A 15,391-nucleotide genomic window follows, 5' to 3' on the forward strand; every position below is an offset into this window, starting at 1 on the left:
AAGGAGATATGTAGAACAAAGATTGGAAATAGGGTTACCAACTTCAAAAGAAATATATAAAAAATAATTCCAAAGAAAAATTCATTTTGACGATATATAAAAAAACTTTACATTTTTTAAATAAACACGACAACATTATCATTATTCAAGCAGATAAAGGAAATAAAACGGTTGCCATGTACAGGGAAGAATACGAGGAAAAAATGCACAATATTTTAGATGATAAAAATACGTACAGGAAATTAAGAGAGGACCCAACAACGAAACTACAAAAAACAAACAACACCATAATCTCAGAATTGTATAAAAGCAGCATCATTGATCAATGGGAAAAGAAAGAAATGCATTGTTCCGCAGCGACAGCACCACGACTTTATGGTCTACCGAAAATACATAAGCCGAACACTCCCCTAAGACCCATAGTATCATCGACAAATGTACCTTGCTATAGTCTATCAAAATATATTGGACGAATTCTTAAAAATATTATCTCCAAAGAATATAACATAAAAAATTCAATTGAACTAAAAGAAAAATTGGCTAATATTAGGCTTGAAAAAGACGAAGTACTAGTTTCTTTCGATGTCATATCTCTTTTTACAAACATACCGATCAATCTAGCCATCAGAATAATTATGAATAAATGGGACAAGGTCAAAAATCACACAAACATCCAAAAAAGTAAATTTTTACAAATTCTTAATTTCTGTCTCAAAGATAACAATTATTTCAACTACAACAATGATATTTACAATCAAATCTTTGGCATGCCTATGGGAAACCCATTATCACCCACTATAGCAGATATAGTTCTGGACGATCTTCTTGACAATGCTATCAGCGAGCTGACGTAAAAGAACATCACGATGAAATACATAACAAAATATGTAGATGACACTCTATCCATAGTCAAAAAAGACAATGTAAATGAAATTCTAAACGAGTTCAATAAATACAACCAAAAAATTCAATTCACACTTGAAATGGAAACAGATGGCACTATAGCATATCTTGACACCAAACTAAGACGACATGACAACAGCATTATATTTGACTGGTATCAAAAAACTATGGCATCCGGCAGAATCATGAATTACCACAGCACACAACCAAAATCACAAATTATAAACACTGCTAAAAGTTTTGTCACAAGAGTACTTCGCATCAGTGACGAAGAATTTCATCAAACCAACATAAAAACAATAACCCGAATATTAAATAACAATAGCTTTCCCACAAAAGTAATTACCAACATTATTAACGAAATAAGTAGAAAATTGAAATGTAAACATGGTAACCCTAAAACTAATGAAGAGAAAAAACGATATTGCAGCCTCAAATACATACCTGGTTTAACAGATAACAAGAGCATAAGAACGACAATAAACAACACAAACAACATATGTTTTGCCTACAAAGCCAATCAAACAACAAGTAAACTTTTCTCTTACGTCAAAACACCAATAGAAAAACAACAACAAAGCAACATTGTTTATGACGTAGAGTGCAATGGGAATGAAGAAGAAAGCTGTGATCTTGTGTACATAGGCACAACAAAGCGGACTTTACAAACGAGAATGGGGGAACATAAAACTGATATAGAAAAAGGAACACAGAAAACAGCACTGGCTCAACATATATTGAAAACTGGACACAAGGCGAACTTTGAAAATGTCAAAATATTAGATAAGGAAAACAAAGAAAAGAAAAGATACACAATAGAAAGCTTGAGAATTCAACAAAAAATAGAATGAACGTTAAAGAAGATACAAATAACATTAGCATTAGTTACCGCGTTGCAATATAGTATAATCGATCTGTGATTCTAATTTTAAGTTGTGTTTGTTATTAAATGTGCTTCTTGACAAAAACCTTCATGTAAAATATACTTTATTCATTGTAAGTAAATTATAATTTCATGAAGATTAGATTTTAATTTGATGTTTTTAATAAAATAGACGTATCCCCTGAAGATGTCAACAAATATTGACGAAACGTCGGGACAAATGAAATAAAAAGGAATTTTTATTTACAAACACTTAGGTCTAAAGAGCTTAAATAACACAACAATACGATCATTTTGGACCAAGAAATTCAAAATCAAATCAACGTATAGTTGACGCTTTAAAAATATATTCTTTAAACAATCCACGTCTTGTTGACCCTTGAAAAGATATTCTTTAAACAAATCAACGTCTAGTTGACGCTTGAAAAAATATTCTTAAAAAAATCCACGCCTTGTTGACCATTGAAAAAATATTCTCTTAAAATTCTGCATCAATATTTTTATGAAACTGTTGAAGAATTAAACATTTGAATACATAAAATCCATTCGAAGTACTCTCACTCCATTCTTTTCAAACGAAAGAAACACACACTTGATGTACTCAACATTTCCGTCAAAAAGTATTAATGAATATTCATGCAATTTTTTCACCTCTTTCCCACTTTCTTCTTTTCTTATTTGTTTCAGTGACCACCGTTGAGCCAAATATGTATACAACTTGTATACCAGTGGGTGGTGGTAATTACACTGCCGGTGGAGTGTATGCACCCACAACTATGGCCAATGCTACCACCGACACCCTGGCCTCTGGTTTTGAGTCGGCTGGTTACGCTGCGTACTCCACAGCTTTAAGTGTCACCATAGCGATTGGTTGTAGTTTACTCATCTTGAACGTTTTAATATTTGCCGGAGTTTATTATCAGCGCGACAAGACGCGTTTGGAGGTGAAGACCCTGCAAAAACAATATCAACAACGCAGTATGCATCAACAAGTGCCATCGTATCCACCAGATCCCATAAAGCATGCCCACTATCACATGGGACACTCGCAGAGTGCCAATGTTATTGTTGATGTGGAAAATCATGGGGATCAAGGCACCATTCTACTGACAGCCACAGATGTTAAGCCACCACCGCCACATATGTGCTCCAATACGGCCATGCAATTATCCCAACAGCAGCAACAGCAGCAACAAATGTCCAGCGGGCCTCCAGGCATGAATACTGGAGGTGGTGGTGGTGGAGGCATCAATTCCAATTTATGCAGTGCCAAACAAGCAATGGACATTAACTCTGCTGGTGGCCTAATGGGATCGGGAATTATTAATAATGTTACCTACAGCACAACAACCAAACAACAACAGCAGCAACAACAGCAACAGCAATTACAGGCTCAACAGCAGCAACAACAACAACAGCAGCAACATCTTGCTGCCCAACGTGAACATTTACAAATCAAAGGCATGAACTCTGGACAAGTTAATGTTGGTAGTGGCAGTAATACAACAGGGGCCATGACATTACAGTCCGGCTCTAGCCAAACCTTTGGACGCAATCCCACTGTCTCTGTAGCCAGTAACAACAGCATGAACACCGCTTCAAATATTTCATACAATCCCGGCATGATGACACTGCCAAAAGCTGGCACTTTACATCATGCTAGCTCAATAAATTATGGACGCAACCCTGGTGGTGGTGGCGGTGGTGCTGGAAGTGGAGGTGGTAATAGCACCATGACGCTGGCCAGCAGTAGCATTAGTAATGCTCTACTAGATGGCCGTAGCAATATGTTGATGACCAGTACGGGTGGTGGTGATTGCATGACATTGCCAAGAAATTTGTCCATGTCATCACGTCACAATCCATCTTCAGGTGAGTGAAAAGTTTGCTTCCCTTCTTTCTATGCTTTTTGTTGATGTTTATGCATGAGTTATTCTTGAGAATTTTCCAATATGAGGGAAATTTTTTTCACAGTAATAATTATGGTAATGCAGTTTACTTTAGAGGAAAACTGGGAACATTTTTAATAACAACAAAATATTTAATAACAACAGCACCTGGTTGGATAATATGTTCCTTATAAAATAAATTGTTCGATAACAAGTTTTTTTTTCGAAAAAAATGCTCGATAAAAACAAGTTTTTCGACAAAATCAAATTGTTTGAAAAATGGTTTCCCTATAAAGAAATCATTCCATCTCGATAACATTTTTTTATGAGACACTTTCACGATAACAGACTTCTATCCATAACATGCTACAGAACAAATTTCGATAAAAAAAATACAAGATATTATTCTTGTTATCGATTTTTTTATTAACAAAACTGTTTTCTGGGTATAACAAGATTTCTTTGGCGAAAACCTTGCTATCGGGTTTTCTAAGGAAAAAACTTTTTCTAAAAAAACAAACTTTTATCAAACAAAATATATCGAATATTTATTCTACAGAAAAATAACTGTTATCGAACAAGAAAGTCTAGAAAAAATATTAACGAACAAGTTTAGATAAGAAAGCATGTTATAGGCCATAGAAAACCTTGTTATCGAATAAATACTCCCTAGAAAAATTTGTCATAGGAAAACTTTTCATAATAAAAACTTGTTAACGAACAGGTTTTTCAAAAAACATTGCTATCGATTTTTTTCTATAGAAAAACTTGTTATCGAACAGGTTTTCTGTAGAAAAAATTATTATCGAACAAGTTTTCTATAGAAAAACTTGTTATCGAACAAGTTTTCTATAGAAAAACTTGTTATCGAACAAGTTTTCTATAGAAAAACTTGTTATCGAACAAGTTTTCTATAGAAAAACTTGTTATCAAACAAGTTTTCTATAGAAAAACTTGTTATCGAACAAGTTTTCTGTAGAAAAATTTGCTTTCGAACAAGTTTTCTATAGAAAAACTTGTTATCGAACAAGTTTTCTGTAGAAAAATTTGCTATCAAACAAGTTATCTATAGAAAAACTTCTTATCGATCAAGTTTTCTATAGAAAAACTTGTTATCGAACAAGTTTTCTATAGAAAAACTTGTAATCGGACAAGTTTTCTATTGAAAAACTTGTTATAGAACACGTTTTCTGTTGAAAAACTTGTTATCGAACAAGTTTTCTATAGAAAAACTTGTTATCGAACAAGTGATCTGTAGAAAAACTTGTCATCGAACAAGTTTTCTATTGAAAAACTTGTTATCGAACAAGTTTTCTGTTGAAAAACTTGTTATCGAACAAGTTTTCTATAGAAAAACTTGTTATCGAACAAGTTTTCTATAGAAAAACTTGTTATCGAACAAGTTTTCTGTAGAAAAACTTGTTATCGAATAAGTTTTCTGTTGAAAAACTTGTTATGGAACAAGTTTTGTATAGAAAAACTTGTTATCGAACAAGTTTTCTATAGAAAAACTTGTTATCGAAAAGTTTTCTATAGAAAAACTTGTAATCGGACAAGTTTTTTATTGAAAAACTTGTTATAGAACACGTTTTCTGTTGAAAAACTTGTTATCGAACAAGTTTTGTATAGAAAAAACTTGTTATCGAACAAGTTTTCTATAGAAAAACTTGTTATCGAAAAGTTTTCTATAGAAAAAACCCTTTTATCGTATAAGTTTTTTATAGAAAACATTGTTATCGAACTAGTTTTATATAGACAAACTTGTTATCGAACAAGTTTTCTGTAGAAAAACTTGTTATCGAACAACTTTTCTATAGAAAAACTTGTTATCGAACAGTTTTCTATAGAAAAACCTGTTATCTAATAAGTTATTTTATAGAAAACATTGTTATCGAACTAGTTTTATATAGACAAACTTGTTATCGAACAACTTTTCTATAGAAAAAACTTGTTATCGAACAAATTTTCTATTGAAAAACTTGTTATCGAACAAGTTTTCTGTTGAAAAACTTGTTATCGAACAAGTTTTCTGTAGGAAAACAAAATCTTGTTATCGAAAAAGATTTCTATAGAAAACCTTGTTATCGAATAAGTTTTTAAAGAAAACATTGTTATCGAACAACTTTTCTATAGAAAAACTTGTTATCGAAAAGTTTTCTATAGAAAAACTTGTAATCGGACAAGTTTTTTATTGAATAACTTGTTATAGAACACGTTTTATGTTGAAAAACTTTTTATCGAACAAGTTTTCTATTGAAAAACTTGTTATAGAACACGTTTTCTGTTAAAAAAACTTGTTATGGAACAGTTTTTCTATGGAAAAACTTGTTATCGAACAAGTTTTCTATTGAAAAACTTATTATCGAACTAGTTTTCTATAGAAAAACTTGTTATCGAACAAGTTTTCTATTGAAAAACTTGGTATCGAACAAGTTTTCTATAGAAAAAATTTTTGTCGAACAAGTTTTCTATAGAAAAACTTGTTATCGAACAAGTTTTCTATAGAATAACTTGTTATCGAACAAGTTTTCTATAGAAAAACTTGTTATCGAACAAGTTTTCTACAGAAAAACGTGTTATCGAACAAGTTTTCTATTGAAAAACTTGTTATTGAACAAGTTTTCTATAGAAAAACTTGTTATCGAACATGTTTTCTATAGAAAAACTTGTTATCGAACAAGTTTTCTATAGAAAAACTTGTTATCGAACAAGTTTTCTATAGAAAAACTTGTTATCGGACAAGTTTTCTATAGAAAAACTTGTTATCGGACAAGTTTTCTATAGAAAAACTTGTTATCGAACAAGTTTTCTATTGAAAAACTTGTTATCGAACAAGTTTTCTATAGAAAAACTTGTTATCGAACAAGTTTTCTATAGAAAAACTTGTTATCGAACAACTTTTTTATAAAGAACTTGTTATAGAACATGTTTTCTATAGAAAACTTGTTATAGGACAAATTTTCTATAAAAAAACTTGTTATCGAATAAGTTTTTTATAGAAAAACTTGTTATCGAACAAGTTTTCTATAGAAAAACTTGTTATCGAACAAGTTTTCTATAGAAAAACTTGTTATCGAACAAGTTTTCTATTGAAAAACTCGTTATCGAACAAGTTTTCTATAGAAAACTTGTTATCGAGCAAGTTTTCTATTGAAAAACTTGTTATCGAACAAGTTTTCTATTGAAAAACTTGTTATCGAACAAGTTTTCTATAGAAAAACTTGTAATGAAACAAGTTTTCTATTGAAAAACTTGTTATCGAGCAAGTTTTCTGTAGAACACTTATTATCGAACAAGATTTCTGTACAAAAACTTGTTATCGAACCAGTTTTCTGTAGAACAACTTGTTATCGAACAAGTTTTCTGTACAAAAACTTGTTATCGAACAAGTTTTCTGTAGAAAAACTTGTTATCGGGCAAGTTTTCTATAGAAAAACTTGTTATCGAAAAAGTTTTCTTATAAAAACTTAATATCGAACAAGTTTTCTATAGTAAAACTTAATATTTAACAAGTTTTTTAAAGAAAAACTTGTTATCGAACAAGTTTTCTATAGAAAAATTTGTCATCGAATAAGTTTTCTATAGACAAACGTGTTATCAAACATGTTTTCTATAGAAAAACTTGTTATCGGACAAGTTTTCTATAGAAAAACTTGTTATCGAACAATTTTTCTATAGAAAAACATGTTATCGAAAAACTTGTTATCGAACAAGTTTTCTATAGAAAACCTTGTTATCGAACAATTTTTCTATAGAAAAACATGTTATCGAACAAGGTTCCTATAAAAAACTTGTTATCGGACAAGTTTCCTATAAAAAACTTGTTATCGAACAAGTTTCCTATAAAAAAAAAACTTGTCACCAAACAAGTTTCCTATATAAAAAACTTGTTATCGAACAAGTTTTCTATAGAAAAACTTGTTTTCGAACAAGTTCTTCCATAGAAAACTTGTTATCGGACAAGTTTTCTATGGAAGAACTTGTTATCGAACAAGTTTTCTATAGAAAAACTTGTTATCGAACCAGTTTTCTATAGAAATACATGTTATCGACCAACTTTTGTATATTAGAAATTGTTATCAATCGAGTTTGCTATAGAAATAAATTTTCCATAGAAAACCTTGTTATCGAAGAAGAATTCTATAGAAAACATTGTTATCGAACGAGTTTTCGATAGAAAACTATGTTATCGAAAACTATGTTATCATGCATGTTTTCTGTATAGAAAAACTTGTTATCGAACATTTTTCTATAGAAGACATTGTTATCGATCAAGTTTTTCTTAAAAAACTTTGTTATTGATCAAGTTTTCTTTAGAGTTTTCTTTTCTAAAACAAGAAAACTAATTTTTCTATAGAAAATATTGTTGTCTGACAAGTTTTGCTATTGAAAACGGTGTTATCGAAAAAGTTTTCTATCGAAAATGTTGTTATCGAATAAGTATTCTATAGAAACATTTGTTATCGAACATGTTTTCTATAGAAACTCGTTTTATCGAACATATTTTCTATAGAAACGCTTGTCATCGAACAAGTTTTCTCTGGGAAAACTTTTTATCGAACAAATGTTGTATAGGAAAACTTTTCGTCTCACAACAAACAATTGTATAATAATAAGTTTTCCAAAAAAAACTCGTTATCGGCCATGTTTTCTATAGAAACATTTGTTATCGTTCTTTGTTTTCAGTAAATAACATTGTTATCGAACTAGCTTTCAGTTGAAACACTTGTTACCGAAGATGTTTCCGATCATCTTGTTTTTTTATTTCCTATTTCTTCAGTGTAAGCTTTTCGAATCACAGCACCTTCCCATAACTGGTGAAAGCTGTTGATGTCGAAGAGAAACTGAAATGGATGAGCTTTGCTTTGGAACAGGTGTAACTTTTGCATTAAATATGTTTCCACTGAGGAAATTTATAATATTACAATGAGGTAGCAGGGTGTGTATCACATAGAAAGAGAAAGTCTATGTGAGTGTGTGCGTAGTTTAAAATAGAGTTCACTTCCTTTCATTACAAGCTATGCATTAAGTTGAACAAGAAACTTAAATGGCATTTTAATGTTAGTAAAATTAAAAGTTCTTTTTAGCTTGTGTACAGGAAATATTGCAATTGCAACAACACCAGTGAAAAAAAAACAAAAACAAATAATTAATTAAAAACTTTTAGCAATTACATTAATATTGTGTGTTCACCCACCGGCACACATGCTAACAACACGTTTAGATGGATTCATATAAACAACGATAAAAGTCAAGGTTTAAGTTTGCAGATATGGGATTGAATGAAAAGAAAAGTAAATTATATAATGGATGAATTTTGTATAAGGATAAGATATATTTTAAGCTGATTTAGCAATTATGAGTTAACAAAAAACTTAAGGTGCGATTTCTGAAGTTGGTTTATTTAAAATTCCACAGAATCAGATTTAAGTCCAGATTAAAAAAAAACTTCTAAGAGCAAATATATGACTTGTAGGAAATCTCGACTTATGCATTACAATAACTTTAACTAGGAGTAAGTACGATGTAGCAGGAAATCAGCTTTGCTTCCAAAATACTGAAAGAAGAAATAATACTCATTTTGTTATCAGGAAATTCTCCACTCCCCTTCTATAAACAGATATAGTTTTCCACACAATTCTCTGAATTTTTTTTTTTAATTTTGCTATGTTATTTCCTAAAAAATGTATGTTTGTTTGCTTGTATACCAATAACATTAATCCAATCACTTTGCAAGTTACACTATTTTGGTTTTCAATATTCCAACGAGCAAAGCAAAATCTGGAAAAGGACGATACTCTAATGTGGCGTAAAATGCAAATTGTATTGGGTCCGGCAGTAATGATGAAAACACCATTACAAATATTAGCAAAGAAATAAACAAAAACACACGCACACAAACACATATAAAAATGCAATCATGTTAGCTTGAAATGATTAAAGAACACTGTAAACACACAAACCAAAAAAATAATACCAGGCAACAATTCCTAGGAAAATGAAAACGGATGTAAAGTAAATGGTTCTTTCATGTTTCCAAAAGTAGTATTGCAATCCTCCCCATGTTTTAGCAAACGGATGAGGGGCAAAAATTGAAAATTCAAACAGCCTCTTCTTTGTGTGAACGCCTCTGCTTTAGACATTGAAAGTATCCAACAAGAAAAACATTGGTAGGAAAAAAAACACTGCTGGTAACAGCGAAAAATGGAAGGACGATACAACCGGAAGTTGTTCTCAGACTATTAAAGGCCAAAAAGTAACACTCAACAACGGCAAGCCAAGCCAATCTTTGCTTCGAAAAATGAACACAAAATAGACAAAATCAAAGAAATTTGTTTGTAAAAAACTATATGAAAATAATGAAGTTTTCCATAAGCAATCTCTTTCTCTTCCCCTAAATGCCGGATATGATGAAATTACAATGAAAAACTTTTCAGTAAAAGATATAGCTCTAACAATAGACAGGATGGTATTACAACATAAAAGAAATAGAAAATATTAGCTTAAAATAAAAATAATTCAAAAAACATTTGTTTTTTAAATTCACTTTTAGAATTATTTGAAAAATATACTTTTAATATCCACTTAAAAAATATCTGAAAAGAATCTTTAAAAAATCCACAATAACACATTACTTTAAAAAAAATATTCTTTACAACATACACTTTAAGAAATTATGTGAAAAATATTCTTTACAAAATCCACTTAAAAATATCTGAAAAAAATATTCTTAAAAATTGTTTGAACAATATTGCTTGTAAAATTTAACATTTTGTTTTTCTTTTTCAAAATAGTCTGGCTTTATATCATTTGTTTCTTTTCTAATATTTTAAAACAACGAATTTATTAGTGGAGAAAAAAGGGAACTAAGACTACTTAAAAAAAAAAAAACAAAATTGCAACAGCTATCCCGAGAAAAAAACCCCACCAATGTTCTAATATAAAATTTAACTTTAAAAAATATTCTTTATAAGATCCACGTTAAATTAATTAAAAAACATTCTTCACAAAATCTACGTTAAAATAATTAAAAACATATTGTTTATAAAATCCACAGAAATCATATTCTTTATAAAATCCACTTTAAAATAATTAAACAAGTAAGAAAAGTCTATAGTCGGACGGAGCCGACCATGGGATACCCTATACCACTATCCCTGGACAATCGCTCTCCACGGAACTTCATTTCAATGATTGTGAAAATTTAATTATCAAATATCAGAGATGTAATGTGTAATACTTATGACCAAAACCAAAAAGTTATCCAGCATGACAAAGACATTTTTGTAGCAGGAAAGGAAAATTTAGTTCACACAAACTAAAATGTAATGAAACCCCCTTTTGTAGTACTACTACTTCCGTTGTCTAACCGCCACGTTATTGAAATTTTTACCAATTTCACACAAAAGTTTCAGTCCATTTAACCCGCTAAGTATTATCTGATCTTCACGTTGGTTTGTATGCTTCTTCTACATCATAAACTCAAACTTTGTTTAAAATGCGGGTTATTATTTTGACCTACAGAGCCGCTACAAAATTGGTTATTTTGTTTTTGGTCCATTTCATCCCCTGAACATTTCACGATCATCACCAAAAACTAATCATTTCTATTCTGGCCCGAACCCAACCTCCTTAAAAAATTCGTTACAATCGTTCCATAATTGCGGCCTTTAGCTTGTTTACAATTTTTAATGGACGGACACACATCGCTAAATCGCTTTATCTCGTCGAGATATGAATTTTGGCATACCAAATAAGGGGTCTAGGACGAATATTTCGTGGTGTTACATAATCTTTTGGAGAGACAATATGTAGCATGGGATATAAATGAGGTTCTCTACACAGAACCCATTATATATTAGGCAGTAGGCCCGTTATCTAGCAAACACTTAAATGCAATTTGCATCACAGGAAAGGTCAGTAGTTTTTTCCCATATGTAGGCGAAATATATATGTCCTCAAGGAATTAAAATATCGACCAAAAATAAAATTTTTATATTTTTCATACAAAAGTAATGGTCCATTTCACCCGCTAAAGAATATCAGATCATCATTCAAAATTGTAGCCATCTTTTTCGACCTATACTCTTACCCGGTGCAAAATTTCGTGACTATTGATGTATAATTGCGACTTCTAGCGAGTTTATTATTACACTTCAAACAAATAACGGAATATATTAGGCTGTAACTCTGTTATCTGATCATGCACACCAACATAATTGGCATCAATTGAAAGGTCAAGCGTTTCACTTTCAAGTATATCTCACTTGTCTGCAATGTCACTTCCAGGAATTAAGATATAAGCTGTATATTAAAAAATTTCACAATTTTCATACAAAAGTTTTGGTCCATTTAACCTTCTAAATATTATCCGATCGCCATCTCAAATTGCAAACTTCTCCTTTGTGATATATTCCTACCTTATTTAAAATTACGCGTTGATCGGACTATTATTGAGACCTACAGAGCCGCTAGAAAATTGGATAAATATTATGTTTTTGGTCCATTTCACCCGCTAAATATTTCACGATCATCACCAATAAGAATAGGGATCTATTCTGATCTGAACCCGACCTCCATACAAAATTTCGTGACGATCGGTCCACAATTGCGGCCTGGAGCGTGTTTACAATTTATAATGGACAGACGGACGGACGGACTGACGGACGGACACACATCTCAAAATCGCTTTATCTCGTCGAGATATGAAGATTGGTATACCACATTGGGGGTCTCCGACGAATATTTCGCGGTGTTACATGAATTTTTACCAAAACAAACTTATAATACCCTTTTCCACTTTGTGGTATAGGGTATAACAAATAAAAAAGTGTCAATCGGCTTTGCCGACAGAGGTATACCCTCAGCCAATGTGAATTGAAACTTTCATCTACGGACAGATAGAATGTATTTAGCCTCTCTTCAGAATTTTGTGCCCCTTTTTCAACATTTGAACTTGCCGACAAAAATGTGGATTAGGAATTAACACAAATGTTGAACTTTTGGGGGGGAGGTACTCTTAGGGAGGACCGATATGGGACATTTTAGAAGTTAAACTAAATTTTGACAAAATATTAGGAGATCCAAATTTTGGAATAAATTGGTTGCACCATTCAAGCGATATCATCCTAACATTTTAGTGACATTTTTTAAATATTGGGGAAAAGTACCGGAATTGCCCCATGAAATTAAGTTTGGATAAAATATGACGAATACCAAATGTTGCACCAACTCGGTAGAACAGTTCGAGAGCCACATATGGTGACATAGGGCTTTTTACAACTTTCGGGATGTTTTCCCGAGAAATATGGACCTGCTCCTGAAAAAACTTTAACCGTCGTAAGTGAGGAAGCGAATGCAAATCGCTTCAACAAAAATCACAGTGATTCGAGAGCAGGTCTTAAAGTGAACTTATCCGAAATTTTGTGTGGGAGGTACCCAAAGGAGTGCACAAATATAGTCCATATTCGAACCTGATCTATATCTGGTAGATATATTAGGATGTGCAGAGTATGGATTACATCAGTCACTCCCTTCAAGAATTATCGTGCGAATATTTTTTCCGAAGATTTTTGAATTTTTGTGGGGGAAGTACCTGAAGGAGTGGACCGCCATGGTTTATCTTCGAACTTAAACTATGTTTGGACAAAATATTACGAAGACCACATTTTGGACCGAATTGGCAGATCCGTTCGAGATTTATCTTGCGCTCCAACCACTACACACGGTGTCATAGGGGTTTTTTTTTGCACTTTTCAGGCTATTTTCTCAGGAAGTATGGACTTGCCCCTTATAAAACTTATACCGTCGTATGGGGGGCAGCGAATACAAGTTGCTACAACAAAAATCAAAGCGATTCGAGAGCAGGTCCTAAACTGAACTTTTCCGAAATTTTGTGTGGAAGGCACCCGAAGGAGTGGACCGATTGAGTCCATATTTAAACTTCATCTAAGTCTGGTAGAACTTTCACGATGTAAAACGTGTGGGCCAAATAGGTTACTTCCTTCAAGAGTTATCGTGCGCACAAATTTTCCGAACATTTCCGAACATTTGTGGGGGAGGTACCGGACTTAAACTAAGTTTTGGCAAAATATTACGAAAGCCAAAATTTGAATCGGTTCATCCGTTCGAGAGTTATCGTGCGCACCAGCCAGACAGACGGACGGACATTGCTCAATCGACTCCAAATCGTCTGAAACACATTTCGTCCAAACATACTTGGGGTCTAAAACCATTATTTCGATGAGGCACATTTTGCCCGTATGAAAGTGTATATACGTTAGCATAAATGCTGAGAGTATAATAATCTTAAAAAAAAAAAATAATAAACAACCGAAATTATTTGAAAAATCTCCCTTAAAAATGTAAGGTTCAGAAATTATTTAAAAAAATCCTTAAAAAATTCCACTTTAAACAGTTATTTGAATAAATATTCTTAAAAAATCCACTTAAAAAATATTTGAAAAAATATTTTTTAATTTTTTTTAAATCCTTACCAAATTCTACGATAAAAATTTATTTGAAAAACAAGTAAGAAAAATCTATAGTCGGATGGAGCCGACCATGGGATACCATATACCACTATCCCTGGACAATCGCTCTCCATGGAACTTATTTTCAATGATTGTGAAAATTTAATTATCAAATATCAGAGATGTAATGTATAATACTTATGACCAAAACCAAAAAGTTATCTAGCATGACAAAGACATTTTTGTAGCAGGAAAAGAAAATTTAGTTCACAAAAACTAAAATGTAATGAAACCCACTTATGTAGTACTACTACTTCCGTTGTTTAACCGCTACGTTATTGAAATTTTTACCAATTTCACACAAAAGTTTCAGTCCATTTAACCCGCTAAGTATTATCTAATCTTCACGTTGGTTTGTACGCTTCTTCTTCATCATAAACTCAAACTTTGTTTAAAATTTTGCGGGTTATTATTTTGACCTACAGAGCCGCTACAAAATTGGTTAAAATTTTGTTCTTGGTCCATTTCATCCCCTGAACATTTCACGATCATCACCAAAAACTAATCATTTCTATTCTGGCACGAACCCAACCTCCTTAAAAAATTCGTTACAATCGGTCCATAATTGCGGCCTTTAGCTTGTTTACAATTTTTAATGGACGGACACACATCGCTAAATCGCTTTATCTCGTCGAGATATGAATTTTGGCATACCAAATAAGCGGTCTAGGACGAATATTTCGTGGTGTTACATACACTTTTGGAGAGACAATATGTAGCATGGGATAAAAATGTGGTTCTTTACACAGAACCCATTATATATTAGGCAGTAGGCCCGTTATCTAGCAAACACTTTATTGCAATTTACATCAGAGGAAAGGTCAGTGGTTTTTTCCATATGTAGGCTACTTTGCGAAATATATATGTCCTCAAGGAATTAAAATATCGACCAAAAATAAAATTTTTATATTTTTCATACAAAAGTAATGGTCCATTTCACCCGCTAAAGAATATCAGATCATCATTCAAAATTGTAGCCATCTTTTTCGACCTATACTCTTACCCGGTGCAAAATTTCGTGACTATTGATGTATAATTGCGACTTCTAGCGAGTTTATTATTACACTACAAACAAATAACGGAATATATTAGGCTGTAACTCTGTTATCTGATCATGCACACCAACATAATTGGCATCAATTGAAAGGTCAAGCGTTCCACTTTCAAGTATATCTCACTTGTCC

General features: G+C 32.0%; 1 protein-coding gene across 1 annotated transcript in view; it reads left to right on the plus strand.

Annotated features, from left to right (window-relative positions):
• Positions 1–15,391, plus strand: part of Nlg4 (Neuroligin 4) — a 438,709-nt gene that overhangs the window by 282,338 nt on the left and 140,980 nt on the right. The window contains exon 9 of the mRNA XM_073973573.1: positions 2,474–3,658. Within this exon, the coding sequence (XP_073829674.1) occupies positions 2,474–3,658 (1,185 nt within the window). The remainder of the gene's footprint in view (positions 1–2,473; positions 3,659–15,391) is intronic.

This window comes from Musca autumnalis, unplaced genomic scaffold (assembly GCF_047663935.1).
Source record: "Musca autumnalis isolate F117 unplaced genomic scaffold, ASM4766393v1 scaffold_1, whole genome shotgun sequence".
Taxonomy (NCBI): Eukaryota; Metazoa; Arthropoda; class Insecta; order Diptera; family Muscidae; genus Musca; species Musca autumnalis.